The 20,686-nt window shown below is 40.8% G+C and overlaps 1 protein-coding gene across 1 annotated transcript in view; it reads left to right on the top strand.

Annotated features, from left to right (window-relative positions):
- DIAPH1 (diaphanous related formin 1) overlaps nt 1-20,686 on the top strand; it is a 261,743-nt gene that overhangs the window by 219,690 nt on the left and 21,367 nt on the right. Inside the window, exons 19-24 of the mRNA XM_018570519.1 lie at nt 9,857-9,952; nt 14,063-14,157; nt 16,428-16,529; nt 18,276-18,515; nt 18,621-18,750; nt 20,072-20,196. Of these exons, the coding sequence (XP_018426021.1) occupies nt 9,857-9,952; nt 14,063-14,157; nt 16,428-16,529; nt 18,276-18,515; nt 18,621-18,750; nt 20,072-20,196 (788 nt within the window). The remainder of the gene's footprint in view (nt 1-9,856; nt 9,953-14,062; nt 14,158-16,427; nt 16,530-18,275; nt 18,516-18,620; nt 18,751-20,071; nt 20,197-20,686) is intronic.

Below are 20,686 nucleotides of genomic sequence, written 5' to 3'. Positions count from 1 at the left end.
CTTCTTCGGGACGCAGAAGCGATCTGGCGACAGGTAAGTCGCCAGGATCGCTTCTGTTGTAAAGCCGACAGTCGGCTCTACAAGTTTAAACAGAGTCCCGGCGGCAAAAGTCGCCGGGAGTCTGTTTAAACAGCCCCGATGCTGGCGACGTACACTGTACGTCGTCAGTCACGAAGGGGTTAAAGTAGTAGTAGTATTTTTTTTAAAAGTTTAGGATAGATTGGAAAGGGATTAGTCATGTTTTAATTGCAATCTGTGTCCCCGTTCGGGAGATTCAGCTTCTCCATTGTTCTGTTGACTGTTATCACTGAGAGTGAAAGAAAATCCCAAACTTGGAGTTGTCATCAGAACAGGAATAGAGGGGAAATCTTCCAATGCGGAAACCTAGTTCTGCCAACCCTTGTGATGACAGGGATTTCCCTCACTTCTTGTTGTGACTGTGGGACAGGAAGTGAAGAGGTGTTACTCTCCTTTACTCTCCAAAAACGGCAAAAAAAATTGTTGGCTTTAGTTCCATTTTAACATGTTCGGATTGTGTATGATTTTAGTTGTTTGATTTACATATCATTTATTACAAAAAATAAATATCTAGAAGTACAAGCTTGTAAAGCTTGCAACAATTACTCAAAATATGTGCTCAGTGGATATACAGAGTACTTTCTCAAAGTAAAAAATAGTAAATACGTCAAATGGTAACCGTAAACTATGCTGTACTTATTCAGGCACTGCAGGAAATGCTTCCTACAGGACTGTTGTTTTCAGCGGGGGCTGGCTGTAAAGCTGGCCTTACATGGAGGAATTTGATCATTTGAAAATAAATGATCAGTCCCTAGGATAATCTCTCCTTCACCCAAAATCCCCATCTGCTTGTCTTTACATTCAAGGTGATTGCCAGTCTCTCAGTTCACTCTCACTGTACTATGTGGGCTAGCATAACCGGGCTGGAAAGTGTTAAATGTCCACCTTGAAAGATTAGGAAATTGTGCCAGTTTGTGTACGAGAATTTCCAAGGTCTATGGATATTTCTCTGAATAATATATACAATAAACAAGTATTATTTCTGCTAACCCTTTTAAAGTAGTCCTCTAAAACGAAAGGGGATGATATTCTTATTTATTTATTACAGGTATGTATATGGCGCCGACAATTGCACTTAATTTCTGGCAGAAATGGGGCTCTATGCATACTTTTAGTCAAAATAAAAGTAGCTAAGCTTAAAAAAGTTAGTGGTTAACTAGGGAGGAAGTTATAGCCAACTTTCAAGGAACAAAGCCCCTCTGTTAGGCTGAACTCCATTGATGTGTAACATATTTCCTATCAGTTGCATTTGTTCTTTTGATCTTTAGTAGGATTTGTGACCGAGTCCATGGTTAACATTAGACAATGTTCCAGACTTGGATACAAAATCATTACAGGGTACCATAACACTCTAACCTCAGGCATTCCTGCTCCTGAGACCATTTTCCATTGAAACTAATAATTACACAATGTTTTTTATAAAGATTATATGATGGCTCCTGATATTAATGCGCCAGCCGAATGTGAGGAAATAGTCCCCTCTCTCCCCGGGCCATATCACTTTATCGGAGAGCCCAGGGGAGGCCGGGAGAGAGGGGACAGTTTGACATTATGAGGTTCCCACAGGCTGAACCACAAATTACCCCTCTAGTTCTCTCTAATGCAGATGGGCCAGTCTATGCAGACATGACACCGCGACCCACTGCAGAGGGTGTCGCGACCCACTTTTGGGTCGCGACCCACGAGTTGAGAACCGATGATCTATATATTGAAACTGTATGAACATTTTTTTTTTTACATTTGTTTAAAATTGCTATTACTGCCTGATGTATTATTACACTCGGGTTGGACTGGGCCCCGTGGAGTTACTGGGACCCAATAGTTGTAGTTGGTTGCTGGGCCCTTCAAACTAGAAAATTGATCTAGCTGGTTGATGAGCTCTTGTAGCTGTTCCCTTTGTCCCAAAGCCATGGCCATTAGACACCCAAATGATGGTGCTATGCTCCCAGCTTAATTCTCCATAATGTATAATCAATAGTGAAACCAGCTACAAGAGACTGTTGATGGCAGGACACTGTGATAACGCACATTCATCAACAAGCAGCTGTCAAAACGCAATGCACATAACATTGCACATACACCATTTTTTAACGCATCACACCACAACACACAGATGGTTCACATCTGTGCTTAACGGTAAACTGCCTATGTGTATTGGGATGCCATTCAGAATGAATAGCAAAACCTATTCTTATGGCCCTGTGTGATGGGACAGAAACGCAAACCAACCGACAGGAAAAGGTCATTACTTAAATTTGAAAAACGTTTAAGAAAAAAGGGGAGCAATTTACCCCTATTTGAAAACATAACTGAAATATCTGACATTGTCCTTTTAATAGCCTTGTATATAAAAACTGGGGGAAGGTAGCTGCTTCCAATAGCAGAGGATTACATTCTTTCTCCTTATGTAGCCTTAGGTAATAAAAGAAAAACCACAGCTGGATTCTGATTGCTTGCTAGGGACATCAGCATCTGCATTTGTTTTTTCACAAGGGCCTGTGTAAGATTGTCCTCTAGTCTGACAGTTTGTGAAAAGACACATGTCGCATACAAGCAGCTTGTTGCAGGGGGCAGCTGTTGCTACTGCCATTGAGTAGTATGGGCAGAGTGTCAGCCAGCTGCTGCTTCCACACACTTAGTTATTGTTCCTCACATCTTTGATCCAAGTCTAGAATTTATCCATACTGTGTATTTTTTTGAGATCTCAGTCATTGGGTCTGTTTGCTAATTGCATTAAAGTAAAACTTACCTTGAAATAATTGAAAGCTGTTTTTTCTAATTGGCTGGGTGTTATACTGCTCCTTGGCTTCAATACTTTGAGACACACACCTGGAACAAGCAATGGAGAAATGTCAGAGGTTATCTGTACACTTGATGTAGGTCACTATCTAAGGCATTGTTCACACAGGCAGTTGACATAAAACTTAATATAGCGGTTGTTCATGCATGCACACATGTGGGGGTGCTTTGCATCGAAGACACGGCAAAATGTAAACCGCATATCGCACTTGCCATGCAGTGCCACTTGCCAAACACAACGATTGCAATCGACACTGCAACCTCAAGTCCTATTGCAAAGGAAACAGAAAAAAAAAAGGAAAAAAAATGGCATTCAAAAGGCAGGAGCATTGCCTTCTAAATGCTGGTCAGCTGCTGTTATACCACCCTCTGAAAAGCCATCCACTGCGGAGGGATGGTGGAGCCTGCCATCCATGTGAACCAGGCCTAATGATATTCAAGCTAGAGTCAGCATCACTACCAGGGAGCTAGCATATGCAAAATACGTTGTCAGCATTGTCAGTCTCTGAGTTTCCTTTGAGTTAAACAGTTATTAGAATAGAAAATAAGGATTGGGAGTAGGGCATAAATAATTTGTTTTGATAATTTGTGTAGTGCCATCATAGTTTGGGGGTTGCAGAGACTACTTAGTGTCTGCGTTCTATTGCAGAGATTTGCTTTCAATATGCAACAGGATGTGAGGAGATCTTCCCAAAGTGAGTGAAATCCTGTATTAGATAGTTGTCAGCCAAATAGTTGTTCCTGTTGGAAAATTCCCCCTCATATACTGCTCTGGTGACGACCCCCTCTGCTTCAGCAATGGAGTGTCCCTCTGCGTCCTCCCGTCCATTACACTGTATTGGACGTGATAACTTGCAGGTCCTTAGACCACGAGAGCAGGGGTGAGCGAGGCTACCCGGAGTAGATCCTTATTGGAACATTTGGTTTAAGAATTTCTGCACTAATGTATTTTTTTGAATGATTTATATATTGTGGTGTATGTAGTGGTCCTTCGTGTTGACAATCCATGATATAGTATTTTTTACCTGCTTTTTTCCTCTTGGTTTGGTTTGTTTTTGTTCCTTAACATTTCGTACTGACAAGGAATAATCTATAAATAGTAAGCTCCTTAAATGGTATCTGTTAGGGTGTTCTCTATCTAAAGACAAAAACAAAGTGTTATTTTTCCTGTGAGTATTGGTTGGTCACATACTGAGTGGAGAGGAAACCACTTACAACCCCCATGGATGTATAGTGAAGCACACGTGTGGATTTCACCTTTTTTAGTCAATGTCTGGAAATGACCTTTCCGCTTTCCTGTTCCTGTTTCTGAATGACAGCTGTGGTCATTCTTCCTGGAATTCCTTGGGATTAATGTGATGCACATGGTTTCCTGACAGGATGAGAAACATGTGTGCCTGTCCATTTTCTGTCCTTAGAATGTCTGCGCCTTACTGCCTAGAAGTCATCCTCCGTTTCACAGACATGGCACCAGTGAAAACTGCTTCTTGCAGGGGGCACGTATTTGGTCAAAATTATATGTTTATTGCTGTCAAGAACTAATTGAAAGCAGAGTATTGTGTTCAAAGGAAGAACTACCATACTGATTGCAGTTAATGCAAACCGTTAAGAGTTGTGTTTACTTTCCATGCCCCTGTTGCTGCTGAATGACCGCACAGGCCCCTTGCATATTATTATTATTATTATACAGGATTTATATAGTGCCAACAGTTTGCAATATGAGCATAGCTGTGAGAATATTTTTTTACTCTTTTAAGCTGGCCTAATGCTAACAAATTTCGCATATTCAGGCTAGGTTCACACCTAAGCGTCACCTCACCGCGCGGGAATCGTGCACGATTCCGCGCGGTCAGGAGTCGCCAAGGTGTGAACCGATCGCGCTGTGGGTGCCATTATTTTCTAATGGCAACCCAGTCGCGCCGGGCGGATCACGCGGCTAAAACAGCAGCGCGTGGTGTATCGCAAAAAAAAAGGTATGCGTACCTTTTTTCTGCGATTGCCGCGCGGATTTCACCCCATTGAAATCAATGGGGCTGTGCGGCAGTCGCTGCCTATATTGTACAGGACCATGCGATCCTGAGACGCGCGTCCCAGGTGTAGTGCAGGTGTGAACCTAGCCTCAGACTGCGCGAAAGAAATCAAGCAGATTCCTCTATCCACACTAAATCGCGTTGATTGGTTAATCTCCGTTCCCGAGCTGTTGTATTGTATCCGCTGGCTTCACTGTCGCTGATGTTTTTCCACCCGGCTCCTTCGACAGAAGTCGATTTGAATAATCGACTTTTCTAAAGCTGGGTAGTGCCAGCAGGGCCACATCACAAATTTCAGCCAAGTTAGCAGGACTCGGACTGTAACTTGGTGGTCTCTGGCTTCAATGTTTTGAGCAACTGACCCAGACAGAAATACAGCAAATGCAAGCCGAATTCCCCATCTTCTTGCTTGCTGCAGGTTAGCCACTCGCAAAGTATTAACTGGTGATGGCCAGGCAACTAACATTTTCAGAAGTGGAGTCAGTGATGGCAGTCCATGTATGCTAAATATATAACACTAATAATTAGGAGGTAGAATAGGGGCAATATAATCTGCAGTAACGAATGTATCCTGTGGTGGTCCAGTTCTCGGTGACTTGATCTGGAGTGGCCATTGGTACTGCAACAGGAAACTTATTGACTTTCACAGAAGACACAATTCATGTCAAAGTGACCCTAAACTCAGGAGTCAAAACTTAAAAATGCATTCAAGTACCTTAACTATTAATACAAATCACAAATCTAACTTATTTGTGAATCACTCGGCTATAGATCCTTGGATCATCTTTGAATTCATGCTGACACTGTCCTTCCTTCTGGATGGTGGCTACTTTTGTGTAGTATTGTAAAGTAGTCACCGCGCCAAGCTTGCTCCTGTGATGGACTTCAACCTCAATACAAATTAGTGAATTAAATGTGAGATTGTAGTCCATCACAGGAGTGAGCTTGGAGCGGTGACTACTTTACAACACAGGCAGGCACCATCGGGAACAAAAGTACCCCCCCTCCAGAAGGAGGAACAGTTTCAGCACCAATTCAGAGATAATTTGAGGATCTACAGCTGAGCGATACACAAATAAGCTACATTTTTATTAATAGTTAAGGTACTTATGTATTTTTAAAAATTTAACTCCTGAGTTTAGTGTCACTAAGTTCTAAGTTTAGTGTCACTTAAAGTAAGCCGTGGGCTTACTTTACACTGCATGTCAATTTGCATCATAATGCAAATGAATGCACTAACAGGTGTGTTTTAACATGTCTTAACATGCGTTTTGATGCAATTTAATTGATTTAAATAGAAAAATCCCTTACAATCCCTTGGAGTAACCATTTACTTTGGTTGCTGTGACTTAAAACAGAACTCCAGGAATTTTATATATTAACCCTTGCAGTGGGGCTACCCGCACTGCAAGGGTTAACTGCTCCTTTGAATCAATCAAGGCTCCAAGCCAGCTAATTCTTAGACAAGTCCCTGGAATGCATCTCCCCCTCTGCAGTGGTCTAAGGTGCAGTAAATCATCATGTTTGCATACTGTGCATAGACCTGAGGAACATTCCAGTGTGCTGCAGAGAAGGGGACAGGCTGGCTGGAGCGCATTGACAGCTGATCGGCTCAGACTTTGGGTGAGTATATGTTTGTTTGTTTTAGCACCTAGACTCAAACAAGCACTTAACCCTTGCAGTGCGGGGGCAGCCCCACTGTAAGGGTTAATGAACAGGATTCCTAGAGTTCTGCTTTAATCTACATATTTAAAAGAAAAATGCTAAATATTGCATGTTCCTCATTATGTGATGTGTAACTCATTAAAAGGCTTTTTTGTTTTGCCAATCTGTCTTAGAAAATGCAAGCAAACCGCTCAGTTTTTTCTTTAAATGTTTATAAATTAATCTTTATGTTGAAATAAGGGCAGAGTTGCCAGGAATAGCACAGGAGTCCATACAGGGCCCCTGCGTTATAGATGAACCTTCTCAAGTGTGTTTAAATTCTTTGAATTAATATAATCTAACCATAAATTCTCCCTTGCATGCCAGACATACAGTGGCCACAGTGATCGGTGAACAAGTTGGGAAAACGACGTCCAGATTGTAATGCATGTCTACCAACCAGTCTTTAATACATTGTATAGCAACTGCTTTTTGCAGATCATTTTTCTGGTTTCTGTGTGCATGCAGTCAGGGAGTTTCTAAAAGTTTAGCTTTGGAATAATCAAATATTGTCTAAGGCCCAGTTCCCACCTGGGTGTTTTTCCGCGCGTTCGTACTCGCGGAAAAACGCTCAAACAGGGAAATGCCATTATTTTCAATGTGCATGGTTCCCATCAGGGCGTTTTTCCACGAGTACGAACGCGCGGGAAACCGGCCTACGCCCAAAGAAGTACATGTACTTCTTTGGGGCGTTTTGGTCGGGCGTTTCCATTGGGATACAGCCAAGTAGCCTTCGGAAACGCGCGTTTGTCGCACGGTTTTTTACCGCGAATCGCGGTAAAATCGCACGACGCGAAACGCGCATATTCAATACGCCTAGGTGTGAACCCAGCCTAAGTACAAGTGGCATGTGAATTGTTACTTGAATCTTAGTGTTCTTTGTGTATTTCATCCTGATCTTTGCAACTGGGAAACGTTTCCTCTGAGCAGGAGCTTCCTGTAGTAAAGACTTTGCTGCTCTCTCTTTATTCGCCCCCTCCTCTAGTCTAGTATCCGCCCCCTCCTCTAGTTTTTTGCTGTAGGTGCAGTCCACTGAGTACCTTCTACGGCTCTGCTCCCCACACATGCTATGTATAGTACAGTGATGATGTCACACAAAATGGATTTATAGCCTTTCTGGCTACTAAACAATATATTTAAATGAAATAATTTGTGCCTGGAGTTCAACTTTAAAGTGTTTTTTTTGTGTACATAAAACATAGTGGTGAGTTTCAGGTATGGGAACATGTACTGAAAACCTATTTTTTTTATACTAGTGATCCTTGACAGCAAGACTTTAGTAGGTAGGGGCAGTGTGAGACTGCATTGTGTTCTTTCAGTGATTTAATATCCTGCTTAGATTGTGAGTCAGTTTCATTCTCATGACTGAGTCATATTGTACTAAGTGCTTAGGCAACCTAGATGGGGAGTTTTCCAGTTTAGCTGTGTTTTGTATGCTTTGGCTATAGGAAAATGTGTCATTGTTACAAAAGAAGAACCATGGCCTACCCATTCTTGTAAAAAAAAAAAAAATTATCTTTCTTCCAGAAGTTTTACAGCCAGTGGATTAATTCTGAAAGTGATGTTTATCTAAAAAAACTAAATGTAATATATTGCAGCTTACCAACTCTTAATGGTGCTTGCTGTGTTAGTTTGTCTTATTTTAGGGGTTTTCTTTTTTTGTTCCCTATATTTTCCTCTGCTGATCTGGCCAGTAACACACTTCCTGTCTTAGGGTGGTTCCACACTGTGGAGGGCAACGGAGCCACCCTTGGAGAACAGCATTGTCACCTTATGGAGAGGGTAATGTAAGATTCACTAGTAGATTTGAATGGACTTGCCTAACAAATGAAGCCAAACTCCAGCTAACACGTTTAAGCAGTGACAATAACCATTTTTATTTTTATTACATAAATGAATAAAAGTTGGCCATTGTGCGAACCATAGTCAGTGTTAAATGGGGCGTCTCAACCCTTTACATGCCACTTTTGTTGGACAGCTCGGTCTGTTATAGGAAGTTGTATAAGAGACTTACTGGCTAGATCACTAGGTAAAAATAAAGGGGAAAAGCTTAAAAGAAAAGTAATGCAGCCACCACATCTAAGAATTGGTTGCTGCAATGTATTACATTTTTTTCTTTTGGGCTTATAGACACATTAAACCATCCACAATTTAGTATTCTTACAACTTTTAGAATTTGAGGTTCTGTTGTGATTCAAATTGAATGTTTAGTTACAAAAACGTTGTATGTGTGGAAGAAAAGCGTTATCATATACCGATCGGAAAGTCATGAATTTTGTGCAGTGGGAGTATTAATTGGATTTCTATAAGATCTGAACTGATGATGCAGTCTTGGAAAAATTCTAACTGTGCGAAAGGCACCATTGCGAGTGTTTAAACTCGCTTATGGTCGCATGGGATATATTTTACGTGTTTTGCGCCAGATTTATGTTGCTATTGTAATGTCTGTTCATAAATGAGATTAAATGGACTCCAGGAAAGAAGACACGCAACTCCAGGCAAAAAGCTAAACTGTCGCAAACACTTGCAATCAGGAAAATAGCGTACGCTCTGGGCAAAACAGCCATACATCTTAACTGGAGCTGCGAAACAAATTTTCACTTACAAAAGTGATCAAAGAAGATAAAACCGTCGCAATTGCGTTAATAAATTCCCTCCAGAATGTTCATTTTACACCATCACTGACAGGTTGAACAGGACTTTCACAGTGCCTATTGTGTTCCATCTTGCGGTCTGCAGCTTTCCTTCCCAATTTCTACACTTTCTTTACATTGCAGTAAGCATTAGGGTCAAGTTGGCAAAGTTAGCAATTATTTCAACAATATCCACAAATTCCCGGCCTGCAGAGTGACAGTATAAGGAGGTCCCCAGGAGCTTTTTCCTTTTATAAATTGCTGTGTTCAGTTTACTGCACTGAAGTTTGCTTTTAAAACTCTTTTTATTAGCCAGCAGTGCAAGTAAGAGCAAGCTGCTTTTATTCCCAGTATAATCACTGTTTAGATGTGACATAACCCGTTCTGTACACTTTGAGAATGGGGCATACAGGTGTGCAGCTGTGTGTGCGATATCTCTATAGATGACTTATTGGGGTGTGTTCAGATTGAAGGCATTGAAATTGAGATTTTCATTGAGTACAGGGATGTTGACTTTGAGAAGAGGTGGAATTAAATTGAATTACCGAGATGTATTTCCTTTTGACTTCATCTGTTATTCTGCTAATGTTATTGTTTCTCTTTGATCTGCAGCCAAGACCGAGCAAGATGGAGAGGATAAGAAAACTGCACCGAAGAAGAAAATTAAAGAACTTAAAGTATTGGACCAAAAAACTGCCCAGAATTTATGTAAGTCGGTTTCCTCCGATGAGTTTTCCTACTGACATTCACGGTCAGGGTATTAAGTTGTGAAAACTATTTGTGTCCCTGCATTACCTACTTAGGAAAGCTGAAGCTGTCCATAGACATTATAGAACGTGTGGGTATGATCTGGCTATCTGTTTGAATGGGTAGCTTGCTGTGTAAACACAAATGCTCAGACCCACCAAGCATTTGTGTTTAGGTCAGAGAAGGTACATACAGGCAATTTATGCTGAGGAAACGGTTGTGATCAGGCAGGTTTTTAAATCAGTTTGATTGCTGTTTTGTGTTTACCTTCGGATGCAAGATTGCTGCCCAATCTGGTTGAAAACAGCTGAATCTGGAGACTGTTACCATGATGACAACGGTACCCTTAGTCCAGGAACAGCCGTTCCAAGTTTGGTAGCATTGCCCACTGCCGGTGAAGTGTGGTCATGTCATGCATCTATTAGGAAATTATAATGAGCGTGTTCTGTGCTCATCTTAATATTGCATACCCAAGACCTGTGTGTCATACCTAACCTGCTTGTCTTGATCCTTGGCACATGCATAGGTAAAGATCAAGAGGCTAAATTTTACCTCCTGATATTTTCCTCCACATGGCTGTAACATGCAGCTCTTTCATAGTGGAACAAGCCCTCTGTATGCAGTTGTGTGAAGCAAAAGTTCCATTAATGGCTTTTTTATGTTGAACAAATGTGTTGCCTTGTAAATAGGGAATTCTGAAGTTCCCTATTTGACACCAGTTTACCTAGGCCCTTAGTTTTCCTGGCCAAGATCCAACTTTTATCTGTGAATGTGGTATCTTTTCATGTCACATTACATTTTTAAAAGACTTCTTATGCCCCCTGTCAATCTAATTAGGTCATCTTTGACATTTGCTTAGCTGTAGATTGGCAGGTGATAAAACAACTGCACATCCTCAACCTCCATAAGTGTAAGGTGATGGCATGCTAATCTACTACCTGACTTGGCTGATGGGTCTTAAATGCTCATACATGTTGACAGTATCATTCCCTCTTTTTTTTTCCTTATATAAGGAAACAGCTTGATACTTTGTGCATTTCTATGATCTCTATGTACATATGGAGTGCTTCTCATAGACTCCTCAAACACACACACAGCCCAGTCCTCACCCTGTTTTTGAAAGTGATGGTCCAACTGGATCCAGGAAATTATGGAAAATCTTAAAGCGGACCTTTACCCATATCTTTAAAATAGCAACAAACACACCTTTTAGAAATGTTTTAGTAGTGACAGACAATCTACAAACACATACTTCTAGATAATTGCCGCCATTGTATTCTTTGCATACCTTATTTCTCTTTTCTTTCCCAGTCTTCTGGCAGTGGCCATGTTTACTAAGGGCAGATTGCTAGCTCTCCATTTACTTGGTTTCTGGCACATGTGACTAGACATGTGACTAAGACATGGGACCATGCACATCAACTCAGGGGAGGAAAATGCCTTTCCCTGAGATCTCATGAGATTACAGATGAGATTTCCCAGCAATGCTCTGCTGATAAGGCAATCCCAGTGTGCATTGCTTTGGCAAACTGAAGTCTTTTTGCCCTTTCAAACCAGGAAGTGAATGCTCTGCAAGTGTAAGTATTTTACAATCACTGCATTTTCTACCTGGCATGTCTATGTTATTATTAATCATCTTACATAGAGGTATGCATTGGTAGAATTTGTTTTTGTAAGTGTAAAGGTCCACTTTAAGCACATGACCAAACTTTAACCTCCAATATAGTTTTATTTATTAATTGTTGGTGTCCTTCTTGTGACATCTTTTCCAGCACTGACATTAACAGACTTTCATGCAGGCTGATCAAATTTAGCACTTACAACCAGCGATTATGCTGGCTAAATGGGAATACCAAAATCAAGAGAAATGGCGTTTAATATAATATTAATCACATTTCCTAATTAATAAGCATTCTTTTTTAAATTGTTTTGCTTTGTTTTCTAAAGGGTGTTTGTGAAAACTGTGTAAAACAGCCTATTAGAAGCACGTGCTTCTCTTTATGCTACACACTGTGCTCTTTAACCCTGAACTATGAACTATTATTTTGTGACAGCCATTAAATAGGCCCTATTCACCATCCTTCATTCAGGGCACAGGGATGTTTGTTAAATCCGTACAAGTATACTTTTCAAAAGAAGCGTAGTGCAGCAGATGGTGGATAAGTGCAATAGAACTCTCCCAGCTGTTGTTCAGAGGTATAAAGAAAGTTTAACCTCTGATCAAGCTGCATTACATCTGCTTCTTCCAGCAGCCTGTAATATGTGTATAGTGATTGAGGATAGAGAACCCAGCACAAGTGTCAATGCCTGGAAAAAAAAAGAATAGTCCTTTCTCTTTACATTTTTCAGTGCATATTGCCTGGCTATAAATTTTACTTTGTTTTAAATCATCAGTAATAAATACAAAAAGGTCTGACCGAAAACTCTAACCTCTCTGTGCACTGTGGACAGCTGTGCATTATCATCATTATTTTACGCAGAATTTTCTTTAATGTTATCAGCAGTTACAATGTTGGGGGGAAAAAAACTTTCTAATTAATTGGATTTCCATGTATGCTTGGACTGATGGGTACAGGAAGCTGGAAACTAAGCACATCTGCCCATAATCCTTCATAATATACCCCGTCAGTCAGCCAATGAACAGTAGCTGCACAAAAATAACACCTTATTTTTCTTGTCTCACCCAAGAAGTGATGGATTAGCACCTAGTGCACCAAGATTTTGTTATAGCTATAACACTAGGTAATTGATATGATGTAGGTTAACAAACACTTACGAGAAATGCTTATTATTATCAAATAAGTAAGCCCCCTCACACCTCACTTATTCCTAATAGTTGATGTTCCATTTTTCTAGGAATAGGCTATGTATGGCCCATGTAATTTATGCAAGAAATAGGAGCTTGATTGGCAGGTCTAGAGGAATATGAGAACATGAACAGTGGATTCAAAAGAGTAGCTTTTTTAATTGAGTTTAATGCTTCAGCCTTCATATGTAATACACCGTCCAAAGTAGTAGTCTAGGCCCTTATCCTAGCGTCACCAATTGACAAAGTGTGTATATGGTGGCGCTGGATCAAACGATACTGGTGGTTATCCTTAGGGGTAAAGCCTGCATATTGGGTCACGATTATCTAACTGGAAGGCAGCAAATTGGTCAAAGTTGCGGCCAGAAAAATTGGGAAGTTGGACCCAACTGTTTGTGGTCTGCTTGTGTTCCTAGAGCCATTGGAAGAAATTGAAAAGACTGAACTAGAAGTAAAGGTCTTCCTTACTGGTCATGAATAAAATGCCAACATGTTGATCAAAATCCATTCTTAATGAATTCATGAACCCTATACAGGGGCCTTCGATTACTAATACTATTATTACTTCCTACTACTATCACTACTTCAATTTGATTTTTTTCTGCTGGCTGTACTAAAAAACCCAGTCTATAATTACCTTGTGAGACTTTGGGGGTGATTTACTAACCTAAACACACGCACGCACTAGGTGCGTGTGATTTTTACACAGCAAAACGTATTTATCAACCAAAAAGTCTCTAAAAGCATATTTCCACTAATGCCATATATGGAAAAATCATGCACATGATGCATATATAATGCTGCTTCACAGTTTAGACAAAAATGGTTAGCTCATGCATTTACATTCCTGCATTCATCAACGCAAGCAACACAATGTAGAGCTAATTTACACAACATCACCTTGCAAATTTATGCAGGGCTTTGCACAACACACCTGCTGGGTGTGTACACACTACAAAGGTGTCTAGATTGCACCAATAGATCATGCTGGTAGGGAACACACTACAGAGGTGTATACTTGTTTGTGGCGTGTTTATAAGGTTAGTAAATCAACCCCTTTGTCTTAGAACAAGGGAAGTCTGAACAGCTCTCAAGATGACTGGCCGGAAGTCACAGGACTCAGTAATTGCATCTCTCACAGGTTCCCTTTAATCTGAGTGGACTTTGAAAATGAAAAACAGATGATTGTTACTTGCTGATATGCTAATATAATTTACTTTATTTCTGTAAAGTTATAGTCCATTGCTGTTTGTTTTTTTTAACAGCTATCTTTTTGGGTTCATATCGCATGCCCTATCAGGAAATTAAAAATGTAATCCTAGAAGTGAAGGAAGAAGTACTGACAGAGTCTATGGTTGTGGTAAGTGCGCTTTCAGACATCTGGAAAAAGAGGAATATGCAGTGAGGAAAATAATTATTTGATCCCCTGCAGATTTTGTGAGTTTGCCTCTTACAAAGCAATGAAAGGTCTATAATTTTTATCATAGGTGTATTTTAAATGATAGAGACATAATATCAACCACAAATCCAGAAAAAACACATGATACAAATGTTATAAATTGAGTTGCAGTTCAGTGAGTAAAATAAGTATTTGATCCCCTACCAACCAACAATAATTCTGTCTCCCATAGGCTGGGTATGTGGTACACAGATTAGTGTACTCAATTTAAGAAGGTGCTCCTAACGACAACTCGTTATGTATATAAAAGGCACCTGTCCACAGAATCTTTCTTCCATTCAAACCTCACCACCATGGGCAAGACCAAAGAGCTGTCAAAGGACGTTAGGGACAAGATTTTAGACCTGCACAAGGCCGGAATGGGCTACAAGACTATCGGCAAGAAGCTTGGTGAGAAGGGAAAACTGTTGGAACGATTATTCACAAATGGAAAAAAAACAAAATAACCATCAATCGCCCTCGGTCTGGAGCTCCATGCAAGGTTTCGCCTCATGGGATAAGGATAATCATGAGAAAAGTGAGGGATCAGCTCAGAACTACACAAGAGGAACTTGTGAATGATCTCAAGGCAGTTGGGACCACAGTCATCAAACAAACCCTGGGTAACACAATACACCGCCATCGATTGAGATCCTGCAGCGCCCACAAGGTCCCCCTCCTCAAGAAGGCACATGTACAGGGCTGTCTGAAGTTCGCCAATAAACATCTAAATGATTCAGAGAAGGATTGGGAGAGTGGGCTGTGGTCAGATGAGACCAAAATTGACCTCTTTGGCATTGACTCGACTTGCCGTGTTTGGAGGAAGAAAAATGCTGACTATGACCTTTAAGAACACCATCCCTACAGTCAAGCACGGAGGTGGAATATTATGCTTTGGGGCAGTTTCTCTGCTAAAGGTACAGGCTGACTTTGCTGCATTGAAGGGCCATTGGACAGGGCCATGTATTGTAAAATCTTGGATGAGAACCTCCTTCGCTCAGCCAGAACACTGAAGATGGGTCTTTTAGCATAACAATGACCCAAAATATACCGCCAAGGCAACAAAGCAGTGGCTCGGGAAGAAGCACATTAAGGTCATAGAGAGGCCTAGCCAGTCTCCAGACCTTAATCCTATAGAACATTTATGGAGGGAGCTGAAACATCGAGTTGCCAAGCGACAGCCAAGAAACCTTACGGATTTAGAGAAGATCTGTAAAGAAGAGTGGACCAAAATCCCTCCTTAGATGTGTGCAAACCTGGTAACCAAGTACAAGAATCATCTTACCTCTGTGCTTGCCAACAAGGGTTTCTCCACCAATTACTAATTCATGTTTTGCTTGGGGATCAAATACTTATTTTACTCACTGAGCTGCAACTCAATTTATGACATTTGTATCATGTTTTTTCTGGATTTATGGTTGATATTCTGTCTCTATCATTTAAAATACACCTATGATAACAATTATAGACCTTTCATTTCTTTGTAAGTGGGCAAACTTGCAAAATCTGTAGGGGATCAAATCATTATTTTCCTCACTGTAGGAGGTGGTGGTGGTCTTTATGCAACTAGAAGGTTGTCCTTAGTTATGGGCTATGTCTGCTGCCTTGTGATTTACTTTATCCTTGGGAATTCAACTGCATCTGTATTTTAGCTATTAACATAACAGTGTAAAGAAGAGGGGGAAGGAGATAGAGACTGAACACTGTTCTTGGCTCCTCCATAACAGTGATGTGAGCGTAGTGTGTGTGGGCATGCAACATGGCCATCCAATATAAGGCTGCTGGAGATAGCAGGCACCAAAAAGTGTCAGATCCTACTGGTTGTACCTAAACAATGAACATCTGGGTATGATGTCTTTTTTTTTTTTTTGCTGCTGCTTATGCCATCTTCTCCTGAAATTGCTAGTTCCCTGGCTGTCTTGCTAACCTTCTTGCCTTAAGCTGCTAACCTGAAAATAGTTTGAAGATCCAGAGATAAAGTGCTTTGAGCTCCCAGTGAAAAAATGCTTTAGAAATATAGATTAATTTTTAAAAATAATGAAACAAATTTGTCTTAGAAACTCCCAAGTTAACCAAGAATATTTAGGAAATAGAAGTCTTTGTTGACTGCATTAGGAGCACAGGTGGGTTTGATGTGTTTTACATTTTCAATTGCTTATTAATAGTTACCTTTACACTTTTATTTTCTTTAGAATCTAATCAAGCAGTTGCCAGAAGATGAAAAGATTCAGTTGTTAACAGAACATAAAGATGAGTACAATGACTTGGCAGAGCCAGAGCAATTTGGAGTCGTGGTAAGTTTTGGTATTCTTATGCATGTTTTTTTTTTTTTTAATAAACATGTATATACCCACAGTGGTATGTGTGTATATACATTAACCCGAGTATGAGTATAATTATAGTAGGAGATATTAAACTTTTCAATGGTAAATTACAAAAGGAATATATGAGCACCATTAGGGCTTGTTAACATTTATTGAACTTCCACTGCACAAGAATGATTAGTATTATATAGGTGAAAAAGCCACATGTGGGCTGGTGAATGTATTGGACCCGTAACACACTCAAACAACTAGGGAACTTTCACTACTGTGCAACTGGAGCCAAAACATATTTTTTTTCTAGGTTTGCAAAGGGCTAGAGCCTTTGTCAGATTTTTATTGCTGTCCCTGTCCACTATCTCTATTTGCCATGGTGTTGCCATTGCCACCAGGACAGAAAGTGGCAGGGAATTTCAAAATGTTAACGCTGTCACTAGAAGAGGAGGTGAGGGGAAATCTTCCAATGAGACGCCTGTTCTGCTAATAAGGGTCTAAAGCTGCCTATACACGTGTCCTGCTGAAATTCAAACTGTGTGCCGCCCTGTTGGCATCACTTCATTGGCCAGAAAGCGATTTTTCAATCCACTTTTGTCAAAGAAGCCAGGTCAAAATTTGTCAGCTGAACAGTAACTGCAGCCAATTTACTGCAGTCACTCTTCAGTATTCTGAGAGCTTACACTGCCAGCTATTAGAATACAATAGCCAAAGGGGAAGATTCCTTCATCAATGCAGTTTTATGTTAATGGGTAATTGAACATTGTTTCTTTTTTAGCCTGTGAGGCTGAACAAAAAAATTCTAATAGTGTACAGCCAACTTATGAGGGGATTTCCTTTCCTTTGATTTTTTTTTTTTTCGAATGCCTTTGATTATGTTTCTAATGCTTCCCATTCTATACAAAGCTTTACACTAGGGATGCACCGATACTAGTATCGATATCTGTGCCGATACCGAGTATTATGCTCCGATGTCTAGCATGAGTACTTACTGTATCAGGAGGCCGTGTAATGGCGCGCTGCCTGGTTTCCTGATTGGCCGGGAAGCGGCTCCATGCTGTCTCGTCACTTGTGATGAGACAGCATGGAGCCGACTTCCCGGCCAATCCGGAAGAAGTGTAGCGTGTAATGACGCTCTGCCCGGCTTCCTGATTGGTCGGGAAGCTGGACAATCAGGAAGCCGGGCGCCGTGTAATGACGCAGCGCCCGGCATTCTGATTGGCCGGGAAGCTGGCTTCGTGCTCCCTCGTCATCTCATGACAAGGGAGCATAGAGCCGACCTCCCGGCCAATCAGAAAGCAGGGCATTGCGTCATTACACGGCGCTTGGCTTGCTGATTGGCCCGCTAGACGCCTCCGACTGGGTACCGGAGGAAGGCCGCGTTCTGGCTGGAGAGGCCCCGGGGTTGACAGGCTGGACATACCAAGGTAAGAGGGGACTTTCTTGTTTATCAGGAAGCCGGGTGGCGAGTCATTACACGCCACCTGGCTTCCTGAATGGGACTTCCGATACTCGGTAATTGGTATCGGCGAGTACCGAAAATGTTTTATCAGTACTCGTACTCGGTACCAAAATACCGGTATCGGTGCATCACCACTTTACACTAAAGAAAAATGCTGAACTATCATTATGCTTTAAGGTGCTGACATTGTATGTTTTGTGAATAATTTACTATCCATGGAACTACCACCCTGTACTACTTTTAAAATTGGTAATTATTTTTAGATGAGCACAGTCCCGCAGCTTCAACCACGACTCAACGCCATCCTGTTTAAACTCATGTTTAACGAACATGTAGAAAACATCAAGCCAGACATTGTTGCAGTAACAGCCGCATGTGAAGAGGTGCAGAAGAGTAAGAACTTTGCCACCCTTCTAGAGCTCACTCTGCTTGTCGGAAACTTTATGAATGCCGGGTCCCGGAACGCTGGTGCTTTTGGCTTTGAGATTGGTTTTCTCTGCAAGGTAAAATAAAATGACAATGATCACTTTCTGCAGAGATGAATACTTATTCATTCCTGTACTAATGCAACTTTGGCGTTATTTTGTTCATTTTGGTTTTTTTTTCAGCTTAAAGACACCAAGTCAGGTGACCAGAAGACAACATTGTTACACTTCTTAGCTGAAACCTGTGAACAAGATTACCCTGATGTATTACAGTTCCCAGATGAGATTGTTCATGTAGAAAAGGCCAGTAGAGGTATATTTATCTTTCTTGATGGAGGCAGTTTCATTTGCTTGTTTGGACCCTGCCAAGTGCGGTCGATCCTGTTTTTAAAATTAAATTGTTAAATTCAGCAGGACATTGTTACAGTTGTACAATTCCTATAAGTAACTGTGTCTGCCAAAAAATTGGTTTGTATGCAGTTGTTTAAAGGCACACAGTATATCCTGTGCTGAGATCTACACACCTTTGTCATATAACATGGCCAGGTTTGCAAGCTGACTTCTCTCTGTTGCAGGTAAAGAGACCTTGTCACCCAACCATTTATTTTAAGATCATGTATGTATTTCCTGCGCATTATTTACCTGTAAAACCCTCCCTTGTGTAGACATCTAAAAGGCCTGAGAAAAGCTGCTGGGCACTGCCATCTTGGGTATGAATTCAGAGCTCTCACTTAAAGGACACTCTACAGCACATGTGTCAAACTCAAGGCCCAGGGGCCGAATCTGGCCCACCAGGCCATTTCCTAGACTTCTACTTTCAGATCTAGGTATTAAGTTATTAGTAAAACCAGTGATAAGCAAATGCAGAGGCAATTATGATAAATATTAGATACATTTATATAGTCTTACAGGCCCTTTGAGGGCAACCATAATGTTGATGCGGCCCACGATTAAATTGAGTTTGACACCCCTGTTAGTATTCCTTGTTGCCCTTCACCCTGCAGTTACATGAAAGCTTATGTTGGGAAGCAATGGAAGAGACAGAGGAGCTAGGCCAGCATGCACAGTATTTAGATACTCCCATTCGAGAGGAGGGCTATGATGTGGAGGTAGTCAAGCCATTCTTTATGCGTATACAACACACTTAACAGGAAAGAAGAACCATAGTGATCTTTGGATATAATGTACTCCTACATGTTTCTTGGGAACTGCACTGCTTTCTCAGGGGTATCAGGGGTGTCAAAGAACACTATGAATATAGTATAGTGCAGCCAACATATAAATAAATGTCTACACATATGCAAAATATTATGAAAAAGATAAACAAGTACAGAAATGAAGTATAATGTCGTATTCTTGCTCAGGGTAATACATGTGGCAGGACAGAGCCAGCGAGTACAGTGCTACAACCAGAAGGGCACAAAATGAACCACCCTCCAGCAGAAAGGGCAGTGTAAGCAGGAATTCACAGATGGTTTGAGGATCTACAGCCATGTGATGCACAAATAAGATTCATTTGTGTTAGTAGTTGGGGTACTTGAATGCATTTTTAAGATTTTTAGTCACTTGAATATTTCTGTTTTATTGAAAACATGGCCCCTCACAGTACTGTGTGAAATGCTTGTATTTTGCAGTGTCTGCGGAAACTTTACAAAAGAATTTGGATCAAATGAAAAAGCAAATATCAGACCTTCAGAAGAACATTGACAGCTTCCCGCCACCAGCTGATGAGAAGGATAAGTTTGTGGAAAAGATGACAATATCCTTTAGCTATCTCTAAGTCTGTGCTCAGACAAACCTGGGGAAATTATTTGTATTGTATAAAATTACACTTCCTTAATTTGATTGTAACTTAAAGCCCAGTTGAAGTCACAGAAATAAGGATGCAGTCTAATAGACCTCGTATTTACAACATCCAGTGTCTTGTGACAGCAGATGTGGTGTCCAATAGGAATCAGAGAAGATCCACTGCCCCTAATAATTCACACAGTCCTGCACAGACACCCCTTCCTTCTTTTTGCAATACAAGTCCATGTGATGACACTTGTGTTAAGGGATGTGGCTGTCACTCAGCTCTGCCTTAGTACTATAGAAAAGGGTGGAAAGTAGCATTTGCAGTGAGAAACATTGGTATTTGAAAGCATGCCTAAGGAAAAATCAGTAATTATAACATGTGGGTGGTACAGTACTATAAAAGATAAAAGGTGTAAGACTTTAGCTGTGCTTTAAGCATGAATACACTGTTAAAC

The sequence above is a fragment of the Nanorana parkeri genome, unplaced genomic scaffold (assembly GCF_000935625.1).
Source record: "Nanorana parkeri isolate BGI_ZX_2015 unplaced genomic scaffold, ASM93562v1 scaffold1545, whole genome shotgun sequence".
In the NCBI taxonomy this organism is placed as follows: domain Eukaryota; kingdom Metazoa; phylum Chordata; class Amphibia; order Anura; family Dicroglossidae; genus Nanorana; species Nanorana parkeri.
This window is presented reverse-complemented; position numbering and strand designations above follow the sequence as displayed.